The 18,896-nt window shown below is 39.5% G+C and overlaps 1 protein-coding gene across 1 annotated transcript in view; it reads right to left on the reverse strand.

Annotated features, from left to right (window-relative positions):
- The window catches only part of UNC5D (unc-5 homolog D (C. elegans)), a 606,477-nt gene extending 587,581 nt beyond the window's left edge, over window positions 1-18,896 (reverse strand). Inside the window, exon 1 of the mRNA XM_011964768.1 lies at window positions 18,551-18,896. Coding sequence (XP_011820158.1) covers window positions 18,551-18,653 — 103 coding nt within the window. The 5' untranslated portion in view covers window positions 18,654-18,896. The remainder of the gene's footprint in view (window positions 1-18,550) is intronic.

Genomic DNA, 18,896 nt, shown 5'->3' on the forward strand with positions numbered 1-18,896 from the left:
GGTTATGGAGGAATTAATAAATTGAGACCTTCAAATAAAATTGAAGTCTGCTATGAAATACGGTTTTCAGATTTTTATTTTCTACCTCTTAATTATTTCAGATGCAGTTTATTAATAAATCACTTTAAAAAAGAAGGTGGGAAGGAGACTAGGCAAAGACTGATAGCTCTCATCTTAATTAATTTGCCTATGAAAATTCCATGTAATTGTTTTTTTTCTATCTAAGACAAAAAAAAGCAGAATATAATTTGAATATATGTCATGATGTCATTGCTCAGAGGTGAGGCTATACCACAACTGAGATCGTCTCAACACACATAAGAATAGTAAATATTATAACTAAACACATTCCAATTTCTCTGTGTCTACAGTTGTCAGAAGAGCTCATATTAGCCAAGATCTGATGCTGAGACAAATCTAGTATATGGTAACATACCAGGAGTAGAAAAACCAGCCTTCACAGTTGTTTTGGGAGATGAAATAAATAAAATTCTTAAACAAGCAAACCTCTGTTCTAAATATCAGAGTAATAATCTATCCACACAACATCCTCATCCTGAGAGATTAAAAAAAAATGATGTTGGTTTGTGTCTCTTAATTAGCTCATTTAACAAAAAGTACTACTCTATAACTTTTCTGAAGAGCTTGCTACTGGTGGCCTTGAGTCACTGTGATGGATGCGTGTGTCCACTCGGGATGACCAGTTGTTAAAAATAACAAGTATGTGATATTTTGACATTATCCAAAGCATTGAAGATGTGTAACAGGACATACAAGATACTTAGTGCCAGTTACCAGGAAGCAAACATTCTGAGATGATAAGAAGGGCAATACTAGAGTGTTAGTTTAGCACTTGAGTGACTGCATGTTCCTCTTCCAAAATGGTGGCGACTCAGAGAAACCAGCAGAGACCTACAGACCAACAGGGGTACCGTGAGGGATGTGGCTTCTAACTTAAGAACTCTCCTGAGGTGGTTATTTTGGGATTATTAGAGATTTCTGTTATCTTACTTTCCCCTACTTTCAAACTTCTTACAATAAGCACATAATAGGGCTTATTTATAAGCTCATTTGAAGTTTCAAAAATTTTTGCTTCTTTAGTTTTTGCATTTAGTACATCTTGGATACCTAATTTTTACCAAACACAGCCCTGTGCTGGCTGTTGAGAAGACACAGACAAAAAAAATTGTCTTTGACTTAAGGGGTGACAATAAAACATGAGAGAGACCATAAAAAAGAACTAAAATATGGTCTGAATGGTGCAGAAGGAATGTCAAAGTATGGAAATATAGCATTCAACAGGAAGAAAGAAATTAATCTGTAAGGATGGAGAAGATCCATGGACAGTAGCACATGAAAACAGTTCTCCTGAACAAGGGGCATGTACAAAGGCAGAGGTGCAAGTCAGTATATTGTGCTTGGGTAATGCTGAGTGTTTTGATGTTAAGTGAACATCATTTTTAGTAATGGACTCAATAAGTATAAGGGTCTTGGACCTACCATATATGTGTCTCTTCACCTGTTTTCTAGCATCTTCATATTGCCTCACACTTCTGGACAGCATTTTAATAATTCAGCCATTTGATCATGGAATGGATAACAAAAGACAATCTGGAATAAGCTCAAGGAAAAAAAGAGACAGTGATGCAAAAAGATGTGTGAAACTGGGCACTGCATTTAAGCTCTATAAATCTCAGTGATCGTGGATGAGCAAATATAATTGGAGTGGTCAGGTAATTTCTAAGACCTTCAATTCCAAACCCCAATTTAGGTCAATGACTTACCAAATACTTATTAAGTAAAAAACACTGTATTTTTCGTTTAATGCTGCCAAAGATGAGCAAAATATCCTTCCTGCTTCCAAAAGTTTACAACATAATTGGGAGGAAAAGGGAAATAAATATACCTAAAACAATAGCACAAGGCAAAATGTGAGAGGCATATGAAAACATTAAACACTTAAGACAAGGAAAATTGTGAGACAGTTTCGAGGCACATCACAGAGTTTAGTTCAGTAGAGAGTACATGAAGGGAACAGTAGGAAATAAAACCAAAAACGTTTGCGGGAACTGTTTTGAAGAACACTTAATGCCAGATGAAAAAATTCCCATGTATATGTGAAACTTTCATAAATGAGGAAGGTGACATTGCAGATCATTAGAGAAAGAAGAAGCTCCTCACTATATACTTCTAGAACAATTGCCTATCTACATGAAAGAATGAAATGAGGCCATGCGGTGGCTCACGCTTGCAATCCCAGCACTTTGGGAGGCCGATGCAGGCAGATCACAAGGTCAGGAGATCAAAACCATCCTAGATAACATGGTTGAACCCCATCTCTACTAAAAAAAAAAAAAATACAAAAAATTAGCCGGGCGTGGTGGCACACGCCTGTAGTCCCAGCTACTCGGGAGGCTGAGGCAGTAGAATTGCTTGAACCCAGGAGGTGGAGGTTGCAGTGAGCTGAGATAGTGCCATTGCACTCCAGCCTGGGCGACAGAGCAAGACTCTGTCTCAAAAACAAAAAAGAAAGAAAGTAAAAGAAAAGAAAAGATAAAAGGAAATAAAATCCCTGCAAACTCTACAGAGGGGAAAAAAATCTATTCCAGGTGGCTTAAAAGAATAAATATGAAAGGTCAAAATATAAGACTTTAGAAGAAAGTATGGAAGACTGTTATCAATGAAATTTAAAAAGAATTTCCTAAACATGACCCAAAAGAGCTAAACATAAGATAATTAAAAAACACTGATTACATTAAAATTAAAAATTGTAGCTCCTGAGAACATATCATAAATAATTCCACTTCATCAGAAGATACCTAAAACAAGTGGGGAAGAAAGGAAGCATCAAACTGGGAGAAGAAATTCCAATCACATATAACACATTAAGGAGATACACACACACACACACACACACACACACAGACTAGCTCGCTTGCTCTCTCAAAATTCCTATAATTCAATGATCACCAGCAAAAAACGAGAAAAAGTCATGAGTAGTACTTTACAGAAGAAATAAAAATGGCAATAAAACATATGAAAAGATTTTTGACTTTATTAGTAATTGAGGAGATGGAAATCAACTCCCTACAGAGATAATCATATTATATCCAGTAAATGAGTAGAAATCACTAGGCCTGGAAATATCAAATGTTGACAAATATAAAATGATGGGAACTCATATCTTGCTGAAAAATAATTGGCAGGATCTGGAAAAGATAACATGTTCATCTTCAAGGTCCAAGTAATCTACTCTCACATATATAAGAAACACTTGAAAGTGTATACCATTTGACACATACATGAATGTTCCTAGCAGCATTTTTCATACTAGAAAAAAATCTGATAATCACCCAAATTTCACCGACAACAAAATGAATAAGCAAATTATGGTATAGTCACGCAACTGAATATCGTACTTCAGGGAAGTGAATCAACTAGGCATAGTAAATGCAGTAATACAGATGAAACATAATACTGGGTAAAAAAAAATTAGACTGCTGAAGAATATGTAGACCACAATAAAATTTAAATATATCTCAAAAAGCAGCAAAAGTAACCTATGTTTAGGAGTACAAACATATTTGTTTAAATTTTTTTTTAAATAACAGAATAAGCACAAAAATTGAATGATTACTTTTAAGAAGAACCAGAAAAATGGGTTAAAGGAGAAATCTGTAGAGGATTGAAAGGTGTTGATAACTTTACTTCTAAGTATAGGGGTAAGTTCATAGATATACATTTTCATCTGATACTTTTTAAAAACTATATTTATTCAGATGCAACCATTAATAAAACACAAAATGTTTTACAGAGTTTGATTTCATAAATAAAGAACCATTGGTAGTCAGGAACAGGGTAGTAATATTAGGAAAGCTTGCTTTAGGAGTAATGCCTATGCTATGTTTCCTACGATGGCAGAGGTGTGTGGACCAGGGGTTCCTGCCCACCTCTTTTGGTTAAAAGCAGATGGTGACTAGCACCTCACCCTACACCGTATGAGGAACTACCAGGCCTACATCCTTCAGAAACTAAGATCAGTACAAAAATATTAGTCCTTTCATAAACATGGCCACTTATCATTCACATTCTGAGATGTAATATCTAAGACACATTAGATGAAGGTTAAAGGAAAACAAGGAAACTCCGTTTATTGGCCCCTATGTTCTTGTCCACAAGAGAAACATGGCACAATCTCTAACTTCATGTTCTTAAAACGCTTCTCCCTTACTTGATAATTTTTCCATATAATCACATTCCGTTTATTAATACCTCAATTCTTTTACCCTAGCAAGAAAAGTCTAGCTCCCAAAGGGTGAAACTTTGTGTGCCAGCATTCAATTTCACTCATCCAAGGGGTTTAGAATCTGATATGGTTTGGCTGTGTCCCCACCCAAATCTCACCTTGAATTGTAGTTCCCATAATTCCCACATGTTGTGGGAGGGACCCGGTGGGAGGTAATTGAATCATAGGGGTGATTCTCACCAAAGTTCTCACGAGATCTGATGGTTTTACAAAGGGCCCTTCCCCTTTTTGCTCAGCACTTCTTGCCGCCACCATGTGAATTAGGACAAGATTTCTTCCCCTTCTGCCATAATTGTAAGTTTCCTGGGGCCTACCCAGTCATGTTGAACTGTGAGTCAATTAAACATCTTTCCTTTATAAATTCCCCAGTCTCAGGTATGTTCTTATAGCAATGTGAGAATGGACGAGTATAGGATGCAAGGTGGAAAGATAAGGTCTAATAGGGAAGAAGAGGTGAATCATTGGTGGTCATCTTCATACCTTATGCTTTTGTCATGATAAAGATCTTCAAATATCTTCTTGGATTCTCAAGAAAGAAGAGTATCTACGTTTATACACAATCAATGCACCATTAAATCCATGGCTCTCATTATCCTAAGGAAATTAATTCAGAAACAGAAAACCAAATACTGCATGTTCTCACTTATAAATGAGATCTGCACACTGGGTGCACATGGACATAAAGATGGCGGCAACAGACATCAGGGACTACTAGAGTAGGGGAGGGAGGGTACATTGGGGACTACTAGAGTGGGGAGGGAGGGTAGGTGGGGAGGGATGAAAAACCAACTATTGGGGCCGGGCACAGTGGCTCATGCCTGTAATCCCAGCACTTCGGGAGGCTGAGGCAGGCGGATTGCCTGAGGTCAGGATTTCGAGACCAGTCTGGCCAACGTGGTGAAACCCTGTCTCTATTAAAAATAGAAAAAAATTAGCCGGATATGGTGGCATGCGCCTGCAATCCCAGCTACTTGGGAGTCTGAGGCAGGCAGAAGATTTGCTTGAACTAGGGAGGCGGAGGCTGCAGTGAGCCGAGATCGTGCCACTGCACTCCAGCCTAGGCCACAGAGTGAGACTCCGTCTCAAAAAAGAAAAAATAACTAACTATTGGGTAGTATGATCACTATCTGAGTGACAGGATCAATCATTCCTCAAACCTCAGCATCACGCAGTATACTCAGGTAACCAACCTGCACATATACCCCCTGAATCTAAAATATAAGTTGAAATTATTTGGCAATAGATAAATAAATCCATGGCTCTCAGTCTTTAGTTTCCAAATTGGGAGTCACTTGAGGAACTTAAAACAAACAAACAAACACAACAACAAACAAAACCCTGGGTCCTTCCCAGTGAGATTCTGACTTAAGTGCTCTGAGATCAAGGCCTTGGCATCAGCTGACTGAGAACTTCAGAATTAAACTCTTTCTCTTCAGAATTTCAATTACACATACGGGTATTTCTATAAACAAGGGTTACATTAAACATTTGGTGCTCATCTTTTAATCTAACGTGTTCCAGTAAAACCATTTAAACTTTTAAATATTAGTTTTAAACTTTAACAAAAAAACGTAAATGCCCACACACATTCAAAGCACCTCTCTATGATGTTCTCACCTGACCCTAGGTGACAATACTACAGATGTTTTCCTTTCTGCAATTTTGAAAAAAAAAAAAAAAGAAATTGGCTTTCAGTGAAGACAAGAGATATGTAGATTCAAAGCCTGACCAGCATTTCCAGCAGCAATAAGCTTCACTGATAAATTGCTAAAAATAGCCAAACCTTGAATATTTTGACACCTAATCTCCAAGAATCAGTAGTTTTCGACACCCCATGTGTCTAACACTTCTCCAGTAAGGTGGCTTCAACATGAATAATCATAATAGAGGCACCGGAGTTTCATAAGCTCTATATAGGGATTGCTTTCTGCACGTTACTATGGCCACAAGAGATGCAGAATTCACTTTAAAAGAAACTCAGAACTGCATGAGAAGAAGTAACCAAAGTTTGTTGGTTTGTGTGTGTGTGTGTGTGTGTGTGTGTGTGTGTGTGTTTGTTTTGTTCTTTTGGAGATGGAGTCTCGCTCTGTCGCACAGGCTGGAGTGCAGTGGTGCGATCTTGGTTCACTGCAACCTCCATCTCCCGAGTTCAAGCAATTCTCCTGCCTCAGTCCCCCAAGTAGCCAGGATTACAGGCACTTGCCACCACGCCTGGCTAATTTTTGTATTTTTAGTAGAGACAGGGTTTCGCCATGTTGGTCAGGCTGGTCTCAAACTCTTGACCTCAGGTGATCCATCCACCTCAGCCTCTCCCAAAGTGCTGGGATTACAGGTATGAGCCACCACGCCTGGCCACCAAAGCTTTTAAAAGTATATCCAGTCACTCTTTTTGGATGTAGATTTATGGCTTTTTAAGGATATCATGGGCATATTACTACCAACATGGAAAGCTTTCTTCAAAATATACATATTTAAAATATATATATATATATATATTTAGAAGGTATTTAGGATTTCCTAGTAGATTCATACTGAACAAATTTATTATCAAGGATCCAGATGTTAAGTAACTGGAAAAAAAGATTAACACTAAGACTTAAGACACCCTAACTTTCACCCAAACACAAAACAAATCTATAATACAAACCTCTTACAATATTAGTTCTGCTACAACAAACTGCATCCCTCATGTCATGACCTCAGCATTCTGTGAGCCAAAGGAAAAAAATTCTCTACTGGAAAAAAAAAAAAAAAAAAAAAACCTCTATAATTTCAAAGATATTTTAGAAAAATATAAACATTTTAAATAAAAGGAAAACATCCTTTAACAGAAAGGTAAAATGATCAATAGTACTTAGTCTTCTGGTATCATTCTTTTGAATTCCTTTGTGCCTCTATTGATTAATTTTGTTATTATAAGCCTGCAAGGGAATGAGGCAAGGACAACACTGAGAAAATGAAGACCTGGATTCATGGGCAGGGACGGACTGAAATGACCTCTAACAGCCAAGCAAGCAAGTGCACTCTTCGGCACCTTGCTTTCTCATGTACAAATTTGGGCTTTGGCCTGGAAATTTTAGGGCCCTTTTTAGCAATGTCATTTTATGATTGTTTTTCATTGCAAGTGGGAAACAGAGAGCCATAGAAACTCAGTGATCAAATCATTGTTCAGTAAAGGACCAAGACATAATACTATTCTACAAATCTAGAAAAAGTGTTGCATGCCCATGGCTCAAGTAAAGATAATTACTGAAAATGAGGACCAACTGGCTCCCTGATTTTTTAACTCTCTTAACAAAACCTGACCAAGTCGTTGATTTGAGACAAACTGGAGGGCTGATCGCCATATCCTGAGTTTTGCTGGAATTACGGTGCTTCGTGAAAACAATGTGATAAGACTTCAGATCTGCAAGTTTAACATGAAATTTCATATATCTGGTATCTACTAAAAAAAGAAAGAAGTCAGTCTATCAAGTGGGGTCCCATACACCCAACTGAGAAATGGTGAGCTATGGCAGAGGGTGCTTAATTCCTCCAGGTCTTCTGCCAACCTACTTCTGCATTAGTTACACACATATGCATTAACCTACAGCCACTGATTTAAGAGAAATCAAAACAAAACCAAAAAAAAATAGATTTCTCTTATGATTGGTACATTCTTGAAAATGCTTAAGCCAAGGATTACCAATGTCATTATGAAGCCCCATTAACTTGTCCTGCGATTTCTATTTCCAGAGTATTATCCCTTTGCTGAAGGTTTGATGCATATTTAAAATGCAAGAAAAGCTTCCTGAAATGATAAAAATTAATGTGAATAAACGGTACAGAAAACAAAGGGTGGCATCACGGAAGGTCAGAGCAGGAAGGAGGCTTAATGATAATTTAGTCATTGCTTCTCCTACAAATAAAAAAAAGTAGAGAAAAAAGTGATCTTTCAAGGACACATAATTGTGAACTTTCCAGCCCCCCACATTGCTTACATGGAAAGGAAGTTTTGACTTGAAGAGGAGAAAAGAAGCAAGAAAAGACCGAGCATAGGGGTTAGATGGGAGGCATCATGGAGAGTGAAGTTATGGTTGGCAGAATTAAACAGCTGAGTTTTGAGTCAAAACTGTGATTACATCCCAAGTTTAAGTGTTACTAATGCCAGTTAAATTAATGGCATATAACTTTAATGATATGTTTGATATGATGATATATGACATTCTACTAATATATAATACACACAGATATCCATGAATTACAGTCCTTATCACCTTGACAATTATTAATAATTGATTGTACAATGGTCTTCTCTGCTGCAGGATGTGGTAGGTTAGAGCTGTCTTTTCACGTTGATATCCTGGAGACTGATGTGCATTGCAAGTTAGTTGCTAAACTTTAGAAAACATCAGATGGATATTTTTATTTTTTGCTCTAAGGAGAAAAATAAAATTAATAACAAACCTGTTATTTCTTTACAGCAAACCACCAAACCCTTACATCCCTCCTACACACCTCACACTGACAAAACCTGTGAACATCCTGATTGCTTTTTTTAAGAGAAACAACTTTGGAAACCTCCTGATACAAGCTACTAGTAATCACTGCAGCTTCTGGTCCCAAGACTGAGAGAGAAAGAAGTGCTGTCTATTCAGAGGAAGGATAGATTCTTTCTTTTTCCAGTTCCTTTCAAAAGGCTTACAACATAGTTATAGTTCTCTGGCAAAGAATTATATTCTGTGCTCTGTATTTTTTTCCATCTGTCTTAAAAAAACAGGCTAACACTTCTTAATGACATATTGATGGAAATTGTTATTATAAGTTCAATTGTATTGTGCCACTAAACTACTTTCGAACACAAATCAGAAGAATTTAGCTTTACAACTGGACACAGAAAGTAAAAATAAAGCACATACACTCAAAAGTAATAATAAAGACAAGGTATTCAGAAAACTACACAGATTGGGGAGCTAGTATACTTCTAAAAACTTGGTGTCTCTAATGGCATATTTATTTATTTAATTTTTTTTTTGGAGGGACAGGGTCTTGCTCTGTCTCTAGGAATGGAATGCAGTGATTATGGCTCACTGTCACCTCAAATTCCTGGGCTCAAGCAGTCCTCTGATTTCAGCCTCCCAAGTAGCTGGGACTACAGGCACAAATAACCACATCCAGCTAATTAAAAAAAAAAAAAAAAAATTTGTAGAGAAGAGAGTCTGGCTATGTTGTCCAGGCTGGTCGCAAACTTCAGGCCTCAAGCCACCCTCCCACCTTGGCCTCCCAAAGTGCTGGGATTATAGGCATGAGTCACTGTGACCAGTCTGTAATAGCATCTTTAAAAACAAAATCTGAGAAAAACTACTGTAATTTGTTATTTTACTTACTTTAATAAACTACTTTAAATCCCTTGATTTTTCAAAAGTTCCTCTGAATATTCTACACATCAGTTACTCCATAATACAGCATGTTATTTTTAATATATTCATAATGTTACTATCCTCCAATCATTCCTGACACATTTGTGACAGCCCTTTTTCTCAGACAGGGCCATTTCTGTTTATAACCATGAGAAACATATCACCCTACAGACCAAGAAGGCACAATAGGCAGTGGAATGAATTTTTATCCATTTATTTCTCTTTCTGTCTCCCATGCTTGTACATCCACACCCCTGTCAAATGGAATATGAGTGAAGTGCTGTATCATCCCACCTCAGTATAATCAATCTATGTGCTAATAAAATAGAATTACATGGTAACATCATCAAAAAGGCCCTAAAACCATGAAGACTTGACTTCTAGTCCTAGCACTGTTTATCACTACCTGTTTGGATTTGGTCAAAAAATCTCTAAAGTCAACCAGTCAACCTAATTTTCATCATCTGTTCAATATCAGGGTGGGTGCAAAGATACAATGCAATCAAAATTATGAGAGTCCCCTACAAATGTTAAGTTACATGCACATGAATTAAACAGCCACACTTATATAATAGGACCACATGATAGATGTCACTTAATCATCTTTCTAGAAGAGTCTATCTAGGAATATAAGCTTTAGTATCTGTCTAAAACAAATGTAAAACCTTCTCACAAATGTTTTATTCTTCCTCTGGCAAATAAAGTTTCCTGGGGGTTTTTATCACAGTATTGAGTAGATTTTTGAAATGTCATTCTAAATATTTATGCCTTAATGAAGTTCAAGTAACACACATTATTCAACACGTGCTATCAGACAAGCCCTATCAGGTACTGGGTAAGTAACAGTGAATGAGATGGAATGTGAATCAAAGGCACAGGGGCCTGATGCAACCTCCACACCATGTTGGGACAAGGATCCAACCGCTTAGGAAACATCAATACCCCATATGGACTCACTGCTCTGTTTTTTTTAAAAAACAACTGTTCTCATTCTAGCTCTTGCTTAACTACAGCCTCATCCCCTCATTATCCTGAACTCCAGATCATTCTTAAGCATATGTAGCTCCTGCCAAGAGAATAAAGTGAAGAAATGCTAAAGAAAGTTAGAAAAGCCTCTTATTTAACAAAAATCTGACTTTGGGCAAACTGGTAAAATTCTGGGTTAGTCAATTTCCTCTTTATGACAAGAAATAAATTAGATGCAGATATAAGACCCCAATTAGCTCCAAAGGAAAATTCAAGACTTTTAAAACATTGTGAAACTGGAGCAGATACTACATCTGTCTTTATAAATGCTTTACACTGCATCAGGATGGCGCCCTCAGAATGCCTATTTGTTTTATAAGTGGCTGTGTGTTTCTCTGAGTTAAAATTGGCATTTGTGTTTTCTTATTCTTCAATTGGCATTTTAAAATATTCTTACATGAAATTCCACTTCGTACTGGCTTGCAAAGGAAAAAAAAATATTGAAAATAGAAAACATGAATTACTATCATCTATGGCCCATAGATGGTGTCATCTGTGAGTTTATCAGAACTGCAGAACCTCAGGCCCCTCCCCAGGTTTATTAAATCAGAATGTACATTTTAACACGATCTGCAGTAATTCACATGCACATTAACATCTGAAAAGCACTGATTTGTGAGTTTCAAATATTACCAGCTTAGCTTCCATAACCCATGATCATTTGACTTCCCCTTATCTCCCAGTAGGTTTATTACATTAAATTCAAATAAAGATGTTAACTACTTAATAAGTACTATTGCTAACAGAAGCCACCAATGACTTCTAAGCAACCCTAAACTACCACATATTTATTTAGAGGTAAATCTTCTCCAATATTGAGTAAATACGTTCTCTTTTGTAATAAGTTGCTCGCCAGGTGCGGTGGCTCACGCCTGTAATCCTAGCACTTTGGGAGACTGAGGTGGGCAGATCATGAGGTCAGGAGTTTGAGACCAGCCTGACCAACATGGTGAAACCCTGTCTCTACTAAAAATACAAATATTAGCCAGGCGTAATGGTGCATGCCTGTACTCCCAGCTACTTGGGAGGCTGAGGCAGGAGAATTGCTTGAACCTGGGAGGCAGAGTTTGCAGTGAGCCAAGATCCTGCCACTGTACTCCAGCCTGGCGACAGAGCAAGATTCTATCTGAAAAATAAATAAATAAAATAAAATAATAAGCTGCCAACATCTGTGAATTGTATCACACAAAGCATAGTCATCCCGGTGGTGGTGAGTCCCTTAAAGTAGTTCAGACAGTTTCTTCACTGTGGCCTCTTGCATCTTCTCCTTCCTATGCCTGCCTACTAGTTACTTACCTTCCCAAATGTCTGCGATGTCATTTCCCCTCTGACTTACCCGACTGGGAAACCATAGTATTCAATTTAGGTAACGACAAAACATCTGTAAAGCTTCTTATTCAAATCCCACATGGTTACAGTGATATTTTCCCACCTGTGGAAAAATACCCTTACAATGTGGGCTGGAGTGGTGGGAGTACCTCTACCAATCTTTCTGGGAAAGAGGGTTCTTTTGCACCTTATGAACCCCGTAATTTGGGGGCAGAAAGTCAATATTTGCATTAAATAAAGCCAACATTGACCTCTCTTGGAAGACAGTTTTCAGCTTTTTCAGTGACTTCATTTATAAACTATCAAAATAAAAGAAGTTGATAAATGAGTACAAATATATCACTTAATAGAATAAGACCCAGTGTCTGATAGATCAGTAGAGTGACTATAGTTTACAACAATCTATTCATATTCCAAAATAGCTGGAAAAGAATAATTCAAATGTTTCTAGCATAAAGAAAAGACAAATATCAAAAGGTGATAGATAACCCAAGTACACTGATTTTATCTTTACAAATTATATTAAGGTATTAAATTATCATTTGTACCCCAAAACCATGTACATGTACTATGCATCAATTTTAAAAAGTGTTAAAATTTTAAAATAAAAAATAAAAGCTACTCTGAAGTCTGAAAAATAAAAGGGCGGGGGTGGGGGGGAAATGGTCATATAAGAAGAATACCGACCTCATTTTATCCTTGTCCTGATAGAAACAATATTCAGAAATATTTTATGCTCTATAGTCACCTGATGTTATCTGAGAAACGTTACTACTTGATTATTGTTTCTACTTTAGCCCCATAAACACAACCCTCATATTTCTATCTCTTAATTCAGTGAAGTGGTACGGGGGGAGTGGTGATAGGGTGAGCACAAAATACTTAATACACAGCAAAAACACACTCACTTTCAAGAGAAAATTCCAAAAGCACAGGAATGAGCAGTGGATTTCAGATAATACAATCCAAAATGAATACATTAACATCCGCCTAATTCTGAAAATTATCTACGCACAGCATGTGTATGCACACAATAAGGCCATATGATGCAATGTGGCACAAACAATTAAAAGTTCTTTTCAAAGTGGAAATGCAAAATAGAACGAATATCTATTTTCTATAAATGAATCTAGCCATCTGCCTCACAAGAGCAGCAGCAGGAGTACCCAAAACAGCAGAAACAGCAGCCTCTGGTGTTAACAATCTATTCTCAAATCTCATGCTCCACATTTCCCTGGCAAACAAGGCTAAAAATACAAGACATGCAACAAATAGTCTCGTGGGATCTGCCGTTCCATGGATGGCGTATTCAATCAGAGTCATATTTTCTGTCGAAATTCAAAATTGAAAACAAAAGCAAGCTATCATATTGGAAACTGGCTCTTAGAATTTTAAGTGTGAATCCAATCCCAAAGTATAGTAAGCTGAATGAGGAGAGGGTGGTTATTTTCATACAACATAAATCTTTTAGATTTATCTGAACATATTTATAGACTTATTTAAGCTACTCTAAATTCCTCTATGCCTCTTGATGGTAATAAAGATACGATTTGAGTACTTTTGTCATCAAAATACAAGGGCCATTTTCTTTTCTACATAGTTCAGAAAATTGTCTTTGTTGTGGGCCCTGGAATCAGATGGAGTAGGTACAAATCTAGACCCTACTATGTCCTAACTCCATGACCTTGGGCAAGCTTTCAATCTATGTCCCTCTTTTCCTATCTTACAAATGCGGGTAATCATAGTACTTACCTCAAAGAGTTATCTTCAGGATTACATCAGTTAACGTTTGTAGAGCATTTAGAATTATGATTCTCACAGATGAAGTAAGTACTATTATTATAAGTATTATTTCATACTCAAATAAGTATGAAAGTATTACTAATAAGTATTACTATTATTTCATATAAGTATTATTTCATATTCAAACAAAGTTGCAGAAATGTATTAAGGAACAGGTATAATACAAAAGGAGTCCTAACAACATGATAATAGGCCTTATGCTGGCAGTGGCCATTTAGAAAGTAAAGGGGTGGGGCCAGATGTGGTGGCTCACACCTGTAATCCTAGCACTTTGGGAGGCCAAGGCAGGAGGATCATTGAGTCCAGGAGTTCAAGACCAACCTGGCCAAAATAGTGACAGCTAATCTCTACAAACAAACAAACACACAAAAAATTAATGAGCCGGGTGTGATGGTGCATGCCTACAGTCCCGGCTACTCAGGAGGCTGGGGTGGGAGGATCACTTGAGCCTGGGAGTTCGCTACTGCAGTGAGCTATGATGGCACCACTGCACTCCAACCTGGATGATAGAGTGAGAACCTGTCTCAAAAAAGGAATGAAAAGAAAAGAAAAGAAAAGAAAAGAAAAGAAAAGAAAAGAAAAGAAAAGAGAAAGGAAAGGAAAGAGAAAGGAAAGGAGAGGAGAGGAGAGGAGAGGAAAGGGAAAGGGAAAGAAAAAAGAAAAGGGAAAGAAAGAAGGAGGGAGCAGATAAGTGTCTCTATATAGAGTATGTGACTAAGAATGAAATAGAAATAGGGAAAGTTTCCATTGATTATTCTGTTGAGCTGTTAGTTCATGAAGGTGTCAGAAGGAGGAGGAAGGAAGACAAGATAATGATGTTGCTGGTCAAGTGAGAGCCTGGACGAAGGGACAATCAGCATTAATGGCAAAGGTGTAATCAAGAAGGAGGGCACATCTGGGTTACCTATGAGCACATGTGCCTTCCCATTATGAGGGCATCACACACCAACAGCAGCCCCTTCCTTAAGAGGATGCTATGGAATAAATCACTTATCTTTGGGATTAGATTTTAATACATGTCTGAGTCTCTAGCCTAGATATTAAAAAAAAAAAAAAAAAAAAAAAGCAGAAGGGAAGGATGTCAAACATGTACTATCTCTTAATACACCAATTCCCTGATGAACACTGGCAGTGTTTTAAGTTGGGAACTACATTTGGTAGGAAGAGGACAATAAAAACAAATTTACGGAGCATTGAGACAATAAACAGAAAAGCGACTTCCTAATCAATAAGAAAACACAGTGTAGAACTACCTGATGGATTCAGTCATCCAGTCCTGAGAGAGCTCAGAAAGGATCCACAGCTCCAAATGTTTCCCTCCCCTATGAGGTACTACTTAAAGAACCACAGATAGGTCAACTGGAGAGCAAAAAAGTATGTAAAGGGTGACAAGTGCTAGGACGAGGTCAGAACAATTCATCTCTTCTTAAAAACTGAGGTGCTTAAAAGATCTCTTAAGAAGGTGCCACTGGGCTGCTCAAAATAAGAGCACAACCCAAGAATCAGAAAAAAAAAAAAAGTCTGGCAGGAAATGGGGAGAAAGACTCTTTCTCATAGTCCTAGGAAGAGAAAGATTTGTGAGGAAAAGGAACAGAAGGAGAAAAGTGGGAAGCAAGAGGGTGGCCTTATAACATTCATTAAGGAAGAAATGACTATAGATTTTAAACTGTATGAGCTAGACAGATAAATGGATTTAAGTATGTGTAAATCATAAGACTATTATTATGCCTATGTAATAAGTATGCACTTCTCTTGCCATTAATGCATTACTCTAGTTATTGTAATCAACATTTCATTGTCCAGGAAATGTTTTCAAGCAAGAAATTGTATGAAAGCTCAGCCTGTCTAAGATTATCTTCCTCTCTGCCTTTAATGACTACAGTATCTTATGTACAGTATCTAAGGCAAAGATAACAAGCAGATGAACAGCAGTCCCCCTTTTTTTTCAAAGAACAAAAACAAATCAGTATGACAACATGATGTGGATTCAATTAGCACTTGACAGGTCATGAATAACTTTTAAACAACCTCCTTTTAAATTGGAAAGTGTAAAAACATACGGTGATCATTGCACCAGAGTGCCTTCCTTACAATATGCCGACAGGCAGAGATGTTCATCTGAAGAGCTAAGTCTTGCTTACAAAGGAGGGAAACAGAACATTGCTTCTTGGCCCACCACTGGGCTCTACAACAGTCCCTTGTTCCAAGGGTCTTCCTCTTATAGTATATTCAAAGCCAATTTGAAATCTCCCTCTGATTTTCAGAGGTTTCTACAAAAGTATGGAGGGAAAGAAAAGAAAAAAAAAGTTGGTGCAATCATTTTGGAAAAAGATAAATGATAAATACGGTAAAGAAAACGCTACTGAATTGTTAAATATTCTCATAACATCAAGGCAAATGGCATAATTCTATACCCCGTTGGTTAGGGCAGGTAAATTTTGTTGTTTCAAATCAACAAGAAAAGTCCTAAAGAACAAAAACTATTAATTGGGTAGGTAAGAACAACCTAGGGCTAATCCTAGAGAGTATGGTGAAACTAGTGGTCAGGCAAGCATGCCACACCAGTGCACCTAATCTTGGTTTTAACGAATAGACGCCTTTCTGGGATGGGAGAACTTCATAAGCACTGAAACACACCCTCTGTTCTGAAAACTCCAATTACGCCCAACCCAACTGTGCAAAGCCAGGTGCCTGTGGCTTCACCGGTTTCACAGCCTGACTAGTGCTCATTTCTTGAGGACTCTCTGACAGTTGCTAAGGGGAATGGGCTTCATGCCCCAGAATGTAAAATATGACATGGGAAATATGAGTCAGATTTACTGCTCCACTCCATGTGTCTTGCATATTACTATGATCTGTGCAAGACATTTGTTGTAAATAAGCCTGCAGAGTGTACAGCATGTTTTCCAGGAGACCTTTAAAGAACAGCTTGCAGACAAGAGGTGCTAGCCTTAGTTTCACAGCCAGCAAAACTCCATCCAAGAGGCTGCTGGCATGTCCCCACCTCTTGTTTCGAGCTGGCTTCAAGACAACGTCAGCAACCCAATTCCAAGGGTGAGTACCTGGAGTTAGTGACTGTGAGGTATTCCACACGAATAGTAAGTGGAAAGTCAGCCATTTAGATCAACATTTAGAAAAGACCCAGTTTTCCCATAAAAGTGCATTAAAAACAACTGAGAGCTGACTTTGCAATGAGGCATTTGCCGTACGTAGTAAATTAAATGGCTGAAGCTTGTGCTTCTTCCAGCATGAGAAAGAACTGTGCTTCATCATAACTCAGGGTGTACAATCACCGAGGCTCATTTTTAAACCTCCCCTTCTTAAAAAGATTGCTCCACTTAAAAAAAAAAAAAAAAAAACTTTTCAGGAAATCAAATGCAAATAGGCACAGAACAGGATCATACAACGGAGAGCCTCTATCAACCTCTTTTTTTAAAAAAAAGAATCTTTCCAGGCAGCCGGACTGCTTTTAACACACCATAAGCTTTTATAAAAATGAGATAACATTGGTTCTTTTGTGATCGTCCTCAACCCTTTCCACCCTTTCACTCTGCAAGCTGGTCAGAGTATGTTCAGGAGACCGAATAGAGCAGAAGGTGAAGTGGTCAGCTCAGCTCCACCTCTCCCCTGGCAAGTGTAAGGCAAATCATTTAACGGTATCATGTATTCTAAGCCAAATGGATGGTTTAGAAGGAAAAAGGGAAAGAAGGGCGGGAAGGCAAAGCTTCCGATTTTTTCAAAGGTAAAGCTCCGGTACTTGAGCTGTGTCTGAAACTGCCTCTGATCATCTTCAAAACAAGTCCTTGGGATTTATCTTTAACTTGATGCTTCCTGTCCTCGCTCAAGGTGGAGCTGAAACCAGTTGCGAAATTTCCCTCTGCTGGAGTCCAGAGGATCCAAGAAAATGGGGTCTAGGTTTTTAAGTCGGAAAGAAGCAGAGGTTTCCCTGCGGCTCTGTGGGGCCCGCGCTTCCAAGCCAGAGTAGGCGCCGGGGAGGGAGAGGAGGCGCCTGGTGAGCAGCTTCGGGCCAAGTGCTCAACCCGGCTGGGCACTGCAGGCGCGGTTAAACCGGGATGGTGCACGCCGCTCTACCGAGCTTCCGCACACACGCGGCCTCCGCCAAGCCAAGCCCAGGGCTGGCTGGGACCTCGGGCTAAGGTCGCCCGATGGGTGCCAAGCTTGGCACAGAGCGAAGGGACTTCAGCATGGGTGTTCCTCACCTAAGGGAAAAGACGCCCTCTCTGTTCAAGCCCACCCTACAGACACTCCCATCACCTGGCCCCTCTCCCCAGGAACTCTCCGACATCGCAATGGGCGCCAACCCCTGACCAAGCTCGTCTTGAGAGGAAGTGGAGAGGAGAGGGGAGAGCGAGATTGGAGTGAAGACCGGGCTACTCCAGTCTGCAGCAATTGGGGAGGGCTTGGAAAATGGAGCAGGCAAGGAGGGTCAAGGAAAACGGTAGGGGCCCGGGTCGCAGCCACCTGTAGGATTGCAGCAGATCGCAAACTTGGGTTGGAAGGCTGTGGTCCCCACGGAGTCCTCCACTCGGCTCCCACCCAGTTGGGCTTGGCGCGCCGAGGTGCAGGGCACAACTTGGGAAGCCAACGCCACCGGTGCGGGTCCCGCTCCGTCAGGCTGGCGTCCCTGAGCCCTCGACCCCAGCTGCCCGCTCCGCCCAGCGCTTACCTCGGGCAGCCGCAGCCCCTGCCGCCCAGAAGCACAGCCCCAGCCACGGGAGCCAGCGGCGCGCCCCTCTGCAGCCGCCTCCGGTGGCCGCCGCTCTCCCCATGCTCCTCGCCGCGCTCCAGAGGACGGCTCTTCTTCACGCTCCGGGGCCCGGGAAAGGGTCGGCGATGAGACGCCCGAGTCGAATGGGTCCCGGGAGTCTTTAGAGAGTGACTCTGCTACACGATCGCTTCCTAAAGCAGCGGGGCAGGGCGCTCCGAGCCGCCGCTAAATGGGCACCCCGAGAAAGGGCGCGTCCCCATAGCTTCCCACGGCTCGGCGACCGCTGCCGCCAGCGCCGATGCCG

The sequence above is a fragment of the Mandrillus leucophaeus genome, unplaced genomic scaffold, assembly GCF_000951045.1.
Source record: "Mandrillus leucophaeus isolate KB7577 unplaced genomic scaffold, Mleu.le_1.0 Scaffold705, whole genome shotgun sequence".
Lineage (NCBI taxonomy): Eukaryota > Metazoa > Chordata > Mammalia > Primates > Cercopithecidae > Mandrillus > Mandrillus leucophaeus.